This window comes from Trachemys scripta, chromosome 3, assembly GCF_013100865.1.
Source record: "Trachemys scripta elegans isolate TJP31775 chromosome 3, CAS_Tse_1.0, whole genome shotgun sequence".
Lineage (NCBI taxonomy): Eukaryota > Metazoa > Chordata > Testudines > Emydidae > Trachemys > Trachemys scripta.
In genome coordinates, this window is record NC_048300.1 from 198,517,307 (window position 1) to 198,533,353 (window position 16,047).

Consider the following 16,047-nt stretch of genomic DNA (forward strand, 5'->3'; position numbering starts at 1 on the left):
GACCATTGGGCTGACCCTATATGGCCATTATGTTCATGTGACGAACTGGGCCTGTTCTTACTGTGGTCTGTGAATGCTGATAGGGGAGTGTGGCTAGGATAGTCTGCATTGGGGGATGGGTTTGGGAGTCTTCCCGAAGGCGAATACCTGAGCGTGTAACATGAGAACCCAGGAAGGGGTTGGAGGCCAGGTGACACCTTGGCCTGGGAAACTGAACAAAGGCGGTGGGAGGGGTCGCTGAAGGCAGAGGGCTGGAAGCGGGCTGGAGAGATGGCTGGGAGGCAGAGATGGCTCTGACCCCCCAAAGGGGGGTGGGCTGGGATGCCCTGGGACCCCAAGCTGGACCTAACTGAGGGGGTCCCTGTTGTCTGTGCCTGCAAGACCTGTCTTGGACTGTATTCCTGTCATCCAAATAAACCTTCTGCTTTACTGGCTGGCTGAGAGTCATGGTGAATCGCAGGAAGCCGGGGGTGCAGGGCCCTGAGTTCCCCAATACTCCGTGACAGTTCTGGAAGGTACCCAGATCTTAACAATTCAACCCTCAATTGTCCACTTAATTCTGTGTTCTCCTACAGCCCGGGTTCTCATCCGTTTTCCGTCTGAGACCCTCACAACATGCTATAAAAACTCCTGGCTTCAACTGCGGAGTGGGTGGGGGGCTTGGGGCTGTAGCCCTGCAGGACTGGAGCTCAGGGCTTCAGCTTCTGGGGCAGGGGGGAAAGGGACTCCAGGCTCTGCCTCATAGGACACCCGGGCTCTGGGCTCCCCAGCTTTATCCCCAAGAAGCGGAGAGGCGCATTTCAGCTCCATGGCTCCAGGCTTGAGACCCACGGGGGCCCCAGGGCTCGGGACTTCAGCCCGGCAGCTCCAGGCGTCAGGCCTCTAAGGGTCACCAAGGCTCTCAGTTTCCACCATCGGTCTCCTGGTCGAGAACCACTAGGGTGACCAGATGTCCCGATTTTATAGGGACAGTCCCGATTTGTGGGTCTTTTGCTTATATAGGATCCTATTACCCCCCACCCCCATCCCGATTTTTCACACTTGCTGTCTGGTCACCCTAAGAACCACTGTTCTACAGCATGCGACCCAATAATCTGTCCCAATTCGTATTTAGCTCAAACCCACCGGCTACCTTCCCCAGACCTGTACAAGAGCTCTGGGAAGCTCAAAAGCTCGTACTTCCCATTTGATGGCCCAACAAAAGATTTTCTCTCTCTCAGATCCTGGGACCAACAGAGCTACATCGACGCCACAAACATTCTTAGGCTTGGCAGAATTTCATTTTTATTTTTGTAGTTTCGTGGCTAATCTCTGTTTTATTCTGAAGCATTTTTTGATGTTTATCAATTTAAAGGTTCATAGTTGTGGGAAATCATGGGAGGGAGGGGCCAGCAATTATTTAATGTCAGTTAATAGTAAGATTAAAGAAGTAAAAGCTGTATAAACTGTTCAGACCCAAATTGTCAATGTCACATGTCAAAATACACATCGAAACGATCCCAAAATCAACCAAGCAAATCTGGTTTTATTGTTCGTTCGCGCGGCCATTTGTAACCAGCCTAATTCAAAACTCTGAAGCGCTGGATTTTCACTCTAATTGAAAGTTTTCAAGCAGCATTTTTCTTACTGGGACTATGTGTAAATTTTGATGACTGATGAAAACATTGTTTGCTCAGTTTCTGTGAGTCTGGTGAAATTGATGTTTTCTGACATAAATCTAACCCTTCCAAGCCTACGTATTTTATAGGGCTCCCACCACCATGGCACCGGAGTATCTTATGATCTTTAAACCGAAACACAAGTGCACAATCTTTGCTGTACTGAAACGTGAGGTAGGGCGTAATCACTCCTATTTTGCAAAGGGGAAACTGAGGCACAGAAAGGCTAAGTGTATATCAAGTGCATGCAGGGAATCTATGTCAGAATGAAGACTTGAACTCCTGTCTTCCAAACCCCTCAGCCATCCTTCCTCTAATCAACTTATGGTTTCCTTACTCATCCTGATCATTGTATTCACCTGCTGCCTCCTATCTTATACTTAGTGCATGAGCACTTCAGGCCAGGGGCTCTCTCTCCCTAAGGATCTGTACAGCACCTAGCGTAACAGGGCCACAATCCTGATAGGAGATGCTCCAAGCACCACCCCAGTAAGCTGCACTGCCTGCACATGTGTGAATTGTTGAGTTACAGACACTGCAGAGTGAGTTCCTAGGAGAAGGGGGCTATGTGGCATGGCAGGGGCACCTTCTTGTGGGTCAGTGGAGAAGTCCCCCCTTCACCTAGAGATGGGGTTCCTCCATGGGGAAGGAGAGGAATTCAGCCCTGCGTCGAGGGTCAGTGCAAGGCCAAGGCAGCACCCAAGTCCCACTTCAGCCCTGTAAGCAGGACTTAATTTGTGCATCTGCCTTCCTTTGGCCCTCTCCCCAGAGCCAAATCCTCCTCCCCCCCCCATGAGCCATTGCACACAGGGGTGCATTTTCCCACAGCTCTACAAAGAAGCCCAAGCCCCCAGCTCTCTGTCATGACCTCCCCATGCTTCTTCCTCGGAGGAAAGTGGTGTCGGATTGGGAGCACCGCCTGCAGCAGATGGGGGTGGGGGTCCCTGATACAGGGAAAGGGCCCCAGACACTGCCGTGCAGAGCATTGCATTGCATGGGACATTCCAGGACCCTCCATCCTGGGATCTTCAACAGCCACCCATCACCCTGACATCTGAGCGCCTGCTGCAGGCTGTGTGCAGTGCCCCCAGGTGGTGGCATGGGGCCGCAGCACCAGTGCCCTGTCCAGCCAAGGCACTCAGGGCATGGCACCTCTGCAGGCTAACGGGGGGCATCTCTGCCAACCCAGCCAGACGGTGCTTTGCCTCAGCATCGGCTCCAAGGATGCTAGTTTCTCCGGGCTGCAGTTCCACATCATAGGAGCCCAGCAGGCCCTGCATACAGCTTCTCTTCCCCCCTTGTCCCAAGTCACTTGCCCCCCTCCTCGCTCCGGCAATGCGCTGGAAGTGCACATGTCCATGAAGCTGGAAGGTTTGGGGGATGTGACATCCATCATAGCAGCCCCAAATACAGGCACGGCCCTCTCAGTCCCAGTGTCTGCCATGGTTGGGGCCTGAGGATGGAGGATCTCACCCTGCATGCACTACAACAGGGCAGATCAGCTCATGGCCTGGTGGCAGAAGCTAGGTGGTGCACACTTGGCCGGAGCCCTGCAAACAGAACAGGAAAGCAGGTGGGCAGAGGGGGCACATGCCAGTGGATAGAGGGAGAGAGACGGGGCTGCTTTTACTCCATTGTGTAAGAGAGAAAAGTTTGGAATTTTATTGGAGGTTGGGAGGGTGCATGGGAAGGAGGGAATTAGCGAGCTGGGGAGGAGAAATGCAGAGGAGAGCGAAGAGAGAGAACCCAGGCTCACCACCCGTTCAGCTCCCTACAGCCTGACCCCGTTCTGCGGTATCCTGGACAAGCCTTGGGGAAGTCAGATTCACGTTACTGAAGTGAGTTAAACGTTAATGCCACGGGGCCCATTGTGTTAAACATGCAATTGTGCAGCTGGAAGGGGGATGCTACCCGATTTCCTCCAGTTATCAGCCCTTTGAAGCCAGCCCCCGGGGAGAAACGCAAGCCAAGTTCGAACTCCCTTCTCCAGGGGCCAAAGAAAGGATTTCTGGATAAATAGCCTGGTTTTAAAGGTACACAGGGCCTTTCTCCTGAGCCAGCCCAGATAGGACCTCTGGTCCACAGCGGGCCCCAATCCTCAAGGAAGGGGTGGGAGGACCAGGCCCCGTAAGACGGGGTGCTTGGTGTGAGCTGAAGCTGTGACGAGCTAGACACCACACCGAAACCCCTGGAGTGTGGGGGTGAAGGACCCAGAGCCCATGTGAGGGGTGGGGTAAGCTGTGCATGCAGGGTCTTGTAATGGTTTCTCTGCGGTGCCTTTACTTGAACCATAAAACAGCCCAGTGGAGGAAGGGCTGTGGGGTTGCCAGACCTACGGCAGTCACTGGGAACTGGCTCGGAGGGGAAAGCAAGCAGGCCTGCCCGGGCAGCCTGCCTGTGCTGGGCACAACCCAGGGAACCCTGGTCAGAAGGGAGGGAGAGGGGTCTCCATCCCAGAGCGGTAGCAGCCTGGGGGCTGAGAGTGGGCATCCTCGCCGAAGGGGGAATACAGGCACGGTGGCTCTGAAAGGGGACCACCTCCCTCCTGCACGGGAAGGGGCAGGGAAAGCAATCAGGACGGGCACGGGGAGGTGCCTCATGGCGAGGCCCGGGGCCAGTTCAAGCACTCTGAGGGACCGGGGAGCCTATGTAAAGGCTCAGGTCTGCATGGGAGGAGGGGGAAGCTGGCTAGCAGGCCCAGCCACGGCTGGGAACAGAGAACAACCCTGACTGCAGCAGGCCGAGGAAGCCCCAGCAGGGGGGTGATCGATTCCAGTAAGAGGGAGACAAGGCCCAGGCTTCTCCCCAACCCCTGGCAGCATGCGCCCCCCCAAGCCAGGCCTGTATCTCCCCCGCTGCAGGGTGAGTAAGGCAGCGACCGCCCTGGCTGGTGTGAGTCCAGCAGTTTCCATTGCTCCCTGCCTGGCGTGACAGCCCACGGAGCGTCCCATCAACAGAGGGAGCAGGGAGTGAACCAGCCCCCCAGGGCCTGCTGCCTATGTACATGCTGCGTGCTCCAGCCCTACGGCCAATTCCACCCAGCCCCCGCAGGGAGGACGCCATTTTGTAGAACAAAATGGCCCCCTGCGCCCTGTGTGACCTTGCAAACACTGTTTGCACAAGGTCATGCCTTGCACGCACGGAATTGTACACTTTACTGCACATGGCACAGCACGCCCCCACCCTCCACCTATGCTCTACTGGCCCCCAGTAGCCCAGCACCCAGGGGCCAGTGGAGGCAACGGGCAGCATTAAAATCCCCCAATGCCACCCTGGGTGCAGCAAACAGGGCCCCACCCTGCAGACGGCTTCAGCTCTGTGTAAGGAGACGGCCAAGGCAAAGAGCTTCCAGGGTTTACGGCCGTAACCAATGCTCCGCCGGGCTCCATCTGCAAGCGGGGCAGAAGAGGGGTCGTGGGCCTGTCCCACCAGCCTGGCAGAATGGTTTCCTCCAGTTACACGGTTAGACACTGCAGGTGGAGCAGGAACTAGGTGGGTAGAGCAAGTCCTCCTCCTTGGAGGGCAGGGGAGAAGGTAAAGATGGCCCCCGATGAAGGTCACCAACAAGTGCATGCCTGGCTCTGAGCCCAGGTGTCTCCTTCAGAGGCAGCAGCTCCCAGCATCGGTCTGATGTGCATTCGCTGGCGCTGGTCCATAAACCCATCCCGGCACAGCCCTGGGTCGTGCACCCAGGCAGGCGGCAGGGGTCAGGGGAGAAGGGGGGACCCACAGAACAGGATGTCACTGCAACCTCCTGGGAGAAAAGGGTGGATAACCCAGGTGCGCCGGTGGCATGGCAGGGCCTCCTCAGGGGATGGGCAGAGGCATTTTAATAGGGAAGGGGAGCACCTCTAGTGACCTTCACTCTCCGAATCCCACCTCCCATCCCGGAGGAGCTGGATCGAGCCCCGAGGAGCCATGCCCAGAACGCCTGAGGCCCAGGAGAGCCAACAGAATACAGAGAGGCGGGCTCCGGTGTCCCAGCCCAGTGCCAGGGAATGAAGGGGTGCTGGGATCTGGCATCCATACCCCATGGAGTCCGGCTCCTCAGCTGTCCCCGTTGATGGGTGCCCTCTCCCCTCCCAGCAGATTCTCCCTCTCGGCCTCAGAGCCCAGGGCACCCGCCGGGGGCCGGCGCCAGGGCAGCCTGGCGAGCAGGGGCTGGTGCAGGCCGTTGTAGAGGGCGGCGCCAGTCAGGAGGATGAGGAACCCCAGGATCTCCAGGCCGTGGAAGGTCTCCCAGCCCACAGCCAGGCTGACGGCCCAGATGACCACGGTGCGCAGGCTGTCCAGCACCATGCGGGTGGTGGCGCTGATCTCCTTGGTGACGCTGATGCCGGCGAAGTTGAAGAAGGCGATGCTGCTGATGTTGCCCGCCAGGGCCAGGGCAATGAGGGGCTGGCGGCCGATCTGGCAGAAGGCATCCAGCGTGTCCTCCAGCACCTGCCGCGGGTTGCCGCCAAAGTTGCCCGCCGGGATGTAGTACATGGGGATCAGAAGCAGGGACAGGATGACGAAGCCGAAGAAACCTGGGAGGGAGCAAGGCAGGGGGTGGCGGTGCAGAAAAGCCAGGCGCTGCTGGTTGGGGCTCATTCCCCAGAAATCCCCCCCTTAACACGTGGCATTTCCTTCCCCGGGAACCCATCCGGGGCCCCTGAACGCTGGAGCCAGGTTTTGCTGGGGGATGGATTTCAGGAGAAAGCTGCAGTTTTTCAGGGTCACGCAGGATCTAGTCGCCCCTCCCGCCAGGCACAAGTGAGCCGCAGGGACGGGAAATGAACCACGGAGGCTTAAGGAGGCCTCCCCTAGAGCCGCGCTATATTCCACCCCCTTGCTGCTGGACTGGAGTGGTGGAGACCCTTGCTCCCCTCCCGCCAGCTGCCAGTTTGCCCTTGCTGCCTGGGCGCAGATCCTGGACCCCATGTCTTCAGTGGACAGGGACATTTCAGGTGCCCGCCATAAAAGCTTCAGCCCCGGCAGCCTAGCGCCAGCCTCGGAGACTGGGATGCAGGACGCCGCCCGCTGCGTCTCCCAGCGGGAGTGGCAAGAGGGCTCCTTGCTCGGAGTCAGTAGCCCAGAGCTGCCCACAGGGCATCAGAGCCGCTTCCCCCTCCTCCCCCTAGCACCCGGTATGGGGTTCCCCCCACCCAGCCCCAGCTGCCACCTACCCTCCGTGCCGACGGCCCGCAGCGGGTGCACGTCGTGTTTGTAGATGAACTTCTCCTCCAGCACCATCTGAATGGCGACGATCACCTGGGCCATGATGATGAGCAGGTCACCTGGAGGGGGACGGGGAAGAGAGAAGGTGGGGGTCTCCAGACACAGCCCCATCCCAGACCCCCCACCCTCCGGGCGGCGTAACTGGAGCAGGAATCTATTGCATTCAGGACCCACATCCCCGCAGCCAGTCCCACTCGGAAAATCTATCCCCAGCGACGGCCCCCTCTCAGATTCCTTCGTGGCCCTCCCAGGACGTTCCCCTCCCCGCCCGCCCCAGCCTTGCTCCGGGACTCCCCCCCGTACCTGTGATGACCTCGCTCAGCTTGTGCGTCTCGTCGCGGGTGCCGAGCATGTCCGCCAGCCCGACCACCACCAGCCCGGCCATGGTGACCAGGATCCCCAGCCACTGGCTTGGCACTAGCTTGCGGCCTAGGAAGGCCACCGAGAGCAGCCCGGTGAAGATGATCACCGCCCCGCGCAGCATCTGGAAGCTGGAGGCACTGGTCATGTTCAGGGCTACGGCGAGAGAACGTGCTTGTGAGTGGAGCTGCCGGACCCGACGCGCCTCAGTCCTGACCCCCCTGCTAGTCCATTCCTCCCCCCCCAGATGCACCCCAGCCCCCCTGCTATTCCTGTCCTGCCAGCTGTCTCCACACCCGGCCATTTTAGGAGCTCATTAAGCAAGGGACTCGTACCCCTGCAGAGCAGCTTGTGGGTGGGGGACTACGTCGCCCTCTTGTGGCTGGAAGCCCAGAGGATAAAAGCCTTTATACCAGTGCAGCTTGCAGAGCGTCTCCTCCAACTCAAACGCTAGCGCTCTGGTTTATCGCAGCCGGGGGCCCGGGTTCTAGCCCCCCCCAAAATGCAGCACATTGAGGGGTTTTAAATCTGGGAGGCATGGAGGGAGCGATTGGGCCCAGGCAGAATATTTCAGCCACAGCGTCCTTCCCAGCCTGCGTTCAAAGCTTCCCATGCTCCCCCTCCCTCGAATGGCTCCAGCCTGAGGGAGAATGCGGCCGGAGAACACAATAACCGGCCATTACATAGGATTTAATCAGCCTCCGTCTCCTTTGACGTGCTCACAATTAACTGCTTCATCCATCATGCGGGGGGGTCGCCGGCTGCACGCCGCTCCCAGCCAGGGAGTTTTTGCGGGTGACTTTAATTGGAGCTGTGAGCTCTGTGCTGAGACCTTATGGAAAGGGCCCCACCCCCTCTGCTTGTGGGTAGGACAGCTTGCGTTTTGTGGTGGATGGTTTTATTTCCTGATTTGAACGTGACCGCGCCAGCAGAGCGAGAACCCCTTTCAGAGCCTTCTCTCGCGGCTCTGGGTCAGTGCCCCCGGCCAAAAATCTCCTCCCACCACTCGGTCCAGAAGTACTCAGAAAGAGATTCGTGCCCCTGGTTTTAAAGCCCATTCTGCTTGTGTTACTTACAGCTGGGCAAAGCGAGCGCAACTCACGGCATTTCCCACCCACTCTGCACAGGGGTGAATGAGGATGGCCAAGGTGCCGGGCAGTGGGGAAATCAGGCCCTGAGTTTCTAGGGGGGGTTTATTAAAACTGATTATTTACATAAAGTACATCGGATCATCAGAGCTTCTTAGCCATTTGCAGACACATGGCTTCCGTCCTCCCCTTGACTGGCTGGAGGAAGGAAGTGGTCAAAGCAGACGATTCGGGGAATGGCTAGCTTAGAGGAAGGACTGTGACAAAGTTAGGAGGCTACCCTGGGAATCAGGAGGCCAGGGTTCAAATCCTAGCTCCGCCAGATTCCCTGTGTGACTGTGGACAAGTCGCTGCCCTTCTGTGCCTCAGTTTCCCCTCTGTACACTAGAGCTAATAGCTCTGCCTCACAGAGGGGTCGCAAGGAAAGCTGCATTCCGGAGTGTGAGGTGCTCAGACACTACAGTAATGGGGCCAGATAAATACTTAAGATAACTTCAGTTTCTGCCCCCCTAGGAGAGGGCACCCCCTACAGGAAGCAGGCCTCCCTCCGAGAGAAGGCGTAATCTCTGGAGAGCTGACAGGGGAACATACATTGCTCGGTGGCCTGTTGGTTTATTCTCTTTGCAAAACAGATGAGCAATGTGTGTGTGTGTGGGGGGGGGGGAAATCAGGGGTTTTCTCCTCCCCTCCCCCCTTGCCAATTTTGTTTGGTTGGCTCCGTAACAGGGGGCAGTTTCCAAATGAAAAGTGACACTTTTAATCCGTGTTCAAAGCTGGGGTTTTCTTTGCCTTTTTAAAAAACAAACTGTGGGGGGGTTAACCCCCCCAGGAAGGACCACCTGCAAAGAGTCGTGACGGTTCAGTTTTAAAGACAACTCCACTTGCCCCTTGTGTATCAGGTGCCCCCTTTCGCCCCCCAGGCCCGGAGCCGCGTCGGAGCCCCCAGCACTTACCCACATACATGATGCTGGTCCCAGTCATGTCACACAGCGCCGGGGGCAGGAAAAGCAGCGGGTTGAAGGGCTGCGCGGGGGCCAGACTGGGCTCTGCTCTCTGCCGGTCCCTGCAGAGCAGGATGTAGAAGGCAGCCAGGCAGGAGAATTCGCCCAGGAACATTCCCACGGCCTGAAACATGGACACAGCCGCTCTGTAATGACAGTGCTTGGGGAGGCGGCTCGGCAGAGACTGGGCGCTGGGATCTCCGGGGGCAACCACAGCTCCTCACCCAGTGACTGTTCCCTGGAGCGAGGCAGACCCAGGAAGCTCTGCCACCCCACAGCTCCAGCAGTGCCCCTCGGTCCCAAACCGTAGCCTCCTCTCCAGCTGGGCCAGTGGATCCCGGAGCCGCTGGATGGCGGGACAGGCCAGAGCTTAAAATATTATACGATCTGCTGCGCAAACCTGCTGATCCAGGAAGGGGTGGAGAGATGGGGAGGTGGGGGGAGGACATGACACCCCTCTTCCCCAGAATAACCCCCTCTGCTCCTGAAAGGCACTGCCATCAGGGTGGGCCAGGGAGGAAGCATGGTCAACATGCTGGCCTGGGGCTCCGCAGAGTTGGGTTCATCTCCCCTCCCTGCAAGGGGGGCTGGGAGGAGAGATCCACCACGAGGGAAGTGTGCGTGCGCCCCCCGATTCTGTCCCCCTGGCGAAACCCACGGCCCCGCCGGCCGTACCTGGAGGAAGGGATGCTGGAAGCTGTGCTCTGCACTCCCGCCGCAGCCCCCCGCGGTGAAGTTGTCAGCCCATCTGGAAATGAGACAGAGCGGGGGTTACTGTTGGAATAGGAAACCTGCAGAGAGTGAAACCCAGCTCCCCCCCTTTCTTCAACGAACCGGGGACGTGCTAGAGTGACCCCAGCTACCGCTAAGCCAGGGTCCCCAAATGTTTTACCTCACGCCCCCCCCTTCCCCCGTCCACACCCCCCCAAGCCAGGGCCAGGAGCAAGGGGACACAGACAGGGGCAAGAGGGCTGGGGCTATAGCTAGAGGTAGAGGGGCCGAGGCCGGCAGACGGGATCTCGGGCATGGGGCCGGCAGTGGAGCTAGGGGTGCTCCCTCCCTGTCCCCTGTGGGGGTCTGGCCCAGGCCTCAGCTGCGCCCCCCCGAATGTTCCTCCATAGGGATGCCTGCCCCCCCAGACTGGGGACCTCTGTGCTAAGTCCTGCTTTGGCTGGCGGGCTGGAAAACACCAGCCTTCTGAGGGTTAACAGCGGGAAGGACGGGGCCGGAGGCTCTTGCATGCAGCTACAATCGGGAGACAGCCCTTTCTAACCAACCAGATCCGCTCCGGGTCTAGCCAGACTCACTCCCATCAGCCCTGTGCAGCGCTGGCAGAGCGAGCTGGATTCTACTCCAGCTCATGCATCCCCCAGAGCGAAGGGTCACTTTTCAGAGCAGATGGGCAGGCCCCATTCCTTTAGCCTGCGGGGGAAACTGGTGCACGGCTGTAACGGGGCGAGGTTCTTCCGCAGCCCGCGAGGAAAAGGAGTCTCTAAGTATTGCAGACAGAAGCGGAGGGATCTCTGGTATTTACCGAGGAACACGGCTCAGCCGAGGACATTTCCCTACCGGGCAGGTGCAGAGCAAACCGTGCCAAGGGAGTGCTGCGTTTTAAAAACAAACAGCTGTCTGCACAGCTGCATCGCCTCGGGAGCATGGTCCAGCTATTAGAGCAGGGGCCTGGGGCCCAGGACTCCTGGGTTCCAGCTTGCTCCGTCAGCCCGAGCCGTTATTCGCTGTTTCATGGCCTGACGGGGAGTATTTGCCTCCCAGGATGCTGGGAGAGGAGGTTATCGATCTGGAGATCTGTGGATGACAGGAGCTAAGGAGAGCACTGCTGATCTCTGCAGCGATAGTGTCTTAGCCTTGTACGGGCCCACTGTCTATTCATGATTACCTAGGGCTGGTTGAAAGACAGGAGGAATTCTTCCCCCCGCCACCCCTTTTCTCAGATTTGTAAAGGTTTGGACAAGCGCTTGGGTTACCCCCAACCCACTGCCCTTTAGAAAAGCGCTTGAGGTCACGGATTGTCTCTCAGCATTTCATAAACGAATGAGCTTTATTCAATACCCCAGACAGCTCACGGTATATCCGGGACGGGGAAAGCGCCGTCTTCCTGTCACCCAACCTGGCCTCGACCCTGGGCAGCCTGAACCATAGAACTGAGTGGTGGACAGTGTTTTGGGTCAAGTCCAGCTCCCTGCAAATGCAACGTCGTGGCCTACCATCAAGGCACCCGGCAGTCTGGTGTCAGCACACTGCAAGTTCTCTAGCAGCTTTAGGAGGGGTTTTCTGGACTGAATTTAAAGGGATTAATCCAATCTGTGCCGTATCCTTTGCACTAGGTGTTTTGACATTATGTGTTTTAAGCTGCACCCAAGTTCTCCGTGTGTTACGTGTTCGTGCACTGACAACATAAAACTCACATTGCTGAAGATGAGATTGCAAGGGGGAAGGCTAGAGGTTTTTGGAGGGAACAGCTGGGGCTTTTAGTGGTTTGAGAGTGTTGGATAAACCCCATCAGCTGGATGGCTTTTAAGCGATCAGCAGTGAAACAGTTGGCAATTTAAGCGACACTGCCATCATTAGGTTTCAGAGTTAACACGTCAAGCTGAAGGGGGCAAACCCCCCCCCCCCCCTTAGGGGGTGTTTCAGCCTGGCTGCCACCCCAGCAAGACTACACTGCATCTGTTTGCATTTGGAAGGCTTACTTGACAGTCATAAATACCAGACACTTGCAATTCTGGAGCAAAGGATAGATTTTGCAACTGAGGAGTTTGCCGCAGAATACACAGGGCCTGGCCTATTGGACACATACTGCTGCTTTATCTAGCCTAGTACGTCCCTGGGACTAGACGGACAATGAATCAGAACAGAACGGGACTGCGTTTGTCTCACTCCAGCCACCTCGGCTGCCCAGATTTCTGTTCCTAGAGAATAAGTCCAACTTGTTCAGGCAGCATCACTAGGCTGGAGCTGTTCTAGTTAGTCTGGGCCAGCGACGCGCCGAGCTCGCTTTGATGGGAGCCGTTGGGCACGCTGCACGGGCCTGCAGATTTGGGGAAGTGGTTAAGAGCAGCAGCGTGCTCAGTCCGGCGGGGGAACAAAGGGAAGAGCCTTGCTCTGAGACGCTGTCAGAGCTCTAGCCGCGGAGGTGAGCCACAGCACATTCTGCTCGATGCTCGAACAGTCACAGGTTCAAATCTCCCACGGCCGCGACACCCAATACCAGGGCCACCATCCAGCAGTGGGCAGCACAGTGCCCCAAGCTCCTACCCTGCTGTCGGTGCTTTTGAGACCGACCGCAGCTGGGCCGCCCACTCCAGCCCTCACTTGGGGCTGGCTGGCAGAGGGGCTGCTGATTTGTAGCCATTGCCTTAGGGGGCAGACTTCTCTGCAGTTCACACTCAGCGGGGAACGCTTTCCCCGGCCCGGGAAGATTTTTCAAGAGTTTAAAATTTTTTTTTACCATCCCGAACTGGAACCGCAACAAAAATCTTGACAAAAAATCATCTGTGGCCGAACGAGTCGTCAAAAGATTTTTGTTTGGGTCAAGCCAAGTGTTTCATTTTGATCGGCTCTCTTTTTTCTTTTCAGCCTAGCGAGCTTACGTTCTGAAACAAAGTCACTTTGAACTGGGAAACTTGCTGCGGTCGAAAGGAACAATTCCCAAACTTTTCTGCAACTTTCCCCCCCCAAGTTGGGAGAGTCGTCCAAACCGGCCCCGTCTTGCGAACCCGTTCTGCTTTGACAAATTAGCATTTTTTTGGCCAAAAAGGGATTTGTCAAAGAGTTCCCAGCCAGTGTTACAGTTTACAAAACTCCTGACATGCAGCCAAGGTAAAGCGCTCTTTGGAGACCACCCCAGCAGCAGATATTTCCCAGGAAGGAAAAGGTTGCTTTCAAAGGGGCCTGCAGACACAAGTGCTGTCACTTGGCCAGTTGCTGCACAGACTTGCCTGCAAGGCCAGTGGTTAGCACAAAGCTTTAGGTTTCCTGGCACCGATTCCAGCCCCTCCCTGGCCGGGAGTGACAGTGAGGCGAACTCGACACCTCTATGTAACAGACAGAGTAAGGGAGCCTCGGCCCCTGGGAATCAGGTGTCAGCCCGGCATTAATCTTCACTAGATCAGTTGTGGTTGCGGGAAAGAGAGATGACTAGTGAGAGCTGGGGGATCCCTCGAATCAGGGAGCAGCACTCCCTTTGCAGACAGGTGATCCTGTGCACGCGGAGATGTGGTAGCAGGAATGGCAGGGTTGCCCTTTGGGAGGTGAAGGGGGTAGCCAGCTGTGCCACCTCCCCACCCCTTCCCCCCAACATTAACCCATCTGGAGGCAGGTTTCTGCATCCAGCAGAGACAGGCTAGTGAGCTCGAGGGGCTACTCCTCTGCCCCAGTGTCCAAGCCCTGGGGCCAGCCCCAACCCAACCCTGTTTGTCCAAGGGCAGCTTGCAGAACCGCACCATCAGCTGCCCAGGAGGTTTGCATCAGCTGCGGGCAGGGGACAGGAAGGGGAGAGCGTTCTTCCCCTATGAAACGGCACTGCCTTTACCCCGGGATGCGAGGCTGATCCTGGGCCCGATTCCCCCTGCCCCACGCGGTCACACCCATGTTACCCAGATGCCGGGCAGGGAGAGACAAGGGCCCGTGATTAGCTTCCTTCCCCCATCACGTTCATTCTATGCCACGTCCACGCGTAGCTGCAGCCTCCCTTGCCAGCAGGTGCGCTGCTCAGCGGGAACTGCCGGCCCAGCATCCAGTTACGCCAAACGAGAGAGGGAACAGCTCTGGGATCTAGGCACCAGCTCTGGATTTCAGCCACTCCCCATGCGACAGATCAGAATCCTGCAACTTCTCTGCCTTGGAAAGACGCAGGGCCGAGCCGGTCTTATGTTCGAGGCTCTACCTGCTCCGTGGAGGAGGTTACTTCAAGCCGATGGTCTCCCTTGCCCCTCCAACACTGGCACAACCACCTCCACCCCAGAGGTGGCTGCAATTCAGACCCAAGGTCTCAGCAACTAACTTTCTATCCTGTGATCTGATGTGCTTTAGGGCCTGCCTCTGCGGGACTCCCAGTCTGTTCCTAGACTATGGAGACCAGGAGAGGTGGGTGACCGGTCTAGGGAAGGATCTGTCTTGCCAGCAGTTTAATTAGTTCCCATGTGCGCCTAACACCCACCCTCTACCCCCAAGACACCCACACATCAGAGAGGCAAGATAAACCCGGCTAGCTTAGCTGAGGATTTCACAAGGTCGACACCCAGGTCATTACACAGAGGCAGGGAGGTTCAGGGATCCATTGCTTGACGGATTGCCTAACTGGGGAAGGGATGTTTGATATGTGGGGAAAGGGGATGTTTCCAGGGCTTTGTTCTTAGATCGCTGAGCTGCTGAGAAGAGCTGAGTTAGCAGCCGGAGAAGCCAAGGCCCTTTTATCCACAAAACAAGGGTGGTAACCAGTGGCAGGGCAAACACTCCGTACCCTGCTTCCAGCCTCCCCATCTTCAAGAGCCCATGATTCGCCACACACGTTTTCACCCTTCCCAGGGGCAGAGCTGCTCGAAACGTTTCCGTGGAAAACACATGCAGTCTCGTGCAGTGGATGCTGGTTACTAGTCTGGAGCGGCTCGCGACCGTGAGTGCCCACCTCCGGCAGACTGTCGGAAAACAGGGCAGACACCCCAAATGGGTGGGGTGGTCTATAATCACATTAGTTACTGGCTTGGGGAAATCTGAACTCCTGGGTCACTAGACCAGTCTTACCATGGAGTCACAGACTGGAGAGACCGAGGGGCGTGTCTATCTCGCCACCCAGACATACTGGCCTTCGTGATCAATGGTCGCTTACACCAATAACCACACCACAGCAGGTTGCTCCCAGTCCGAAGAGACCAGTCACTTACCCCCCATCATTTGGTACCACAGATCTTACACCAAAGACTACTCGAGAACTGGCTACCAGTGTTAACTAACTAATGGTTTATTAGCAAAGAAAAAGTGAGTTACTGAGGGGTTAAAGCAGGTACAATATGTGCACAGGTGAGTCAGAGTCTATCATCCCAAAGGGTGGTGGAGCTGTAGCCATCTGCCCGTTTCCCAAAAGCCTCTCAGAGCTACCCAGAATAACTCTGGGGATCTCCCTCGTTTCGTGCAGTTATTCTGCTCCGTTAGAATCCAAACGGCCTAGAGACAAGGATCTTTCCCTGAATCCACACTTCTGTCTTCAGAGGGGTAGCCGTGTTAGTCTGGATTTGTAAAAAGCGACAGAGAGTCCTGTGGCACCTTATAGACTAACAGACGTATTGGAGCATAAGCTTTCGTGGTTGAAAACCCGCTTCGTCAGATGCATTCATATTCACCCACGAAAGCTTATGCTCCATAGATTCATAGATTCATAGATTCTAGGACTGGAAGGGACCTCGAGAGGTCATCGAGTCCAGTCCCCTGCCCGCATGGCAGGACCAAATACTGTCTAGACCATCCCTGATAGACATTTATCTAACCTACTCTTAAATATCTCCAGAGACGGAGATTCCACAACCTCCCTAGGCAATTTGTTCCAGTGTTTAACCACCCTGACAGTTAGGAACTTTTTCCTAATGTCCAACCTAGACCTCCCTTGCTGCAGTTTAAACCCATTGTTTCTGGTTCTATCCTTAGAGGCTAAGGTGAACAAGTTCTCTCCCTCCTCCTTATGACACCCTTTTAGATACCTGAAAA

General features: G+C 56.7%; 1 protein-coding gene across 1 annotated transcript; it reads right to left on the minus strand.

Moving 5' to 3' along the window:
- Window positions 1-1,267: 1,267 nt before the first annotated feature.
- On the minus strand, window positions 1,268-10,075 carry SLC35F6 (solute carrier family 35 member F6; the record flags this gene model as incomplete). The annotated part of the gene is given in 5 exon segments (XM_034766815.1): window positions 1,268-6,187; window positions 6,827-6,937; window positions 7,182-7,394; window positions 9,280-9,451; window positions 10,003-10,075. Coding segments are annotated over 5 exon segments (1,051 nt in total), but the record flags the coding sequence as incomplete, so codon positions are not given.
- Window positions 10,076-16,047: the final 5,972 nt, after the last annotated feature.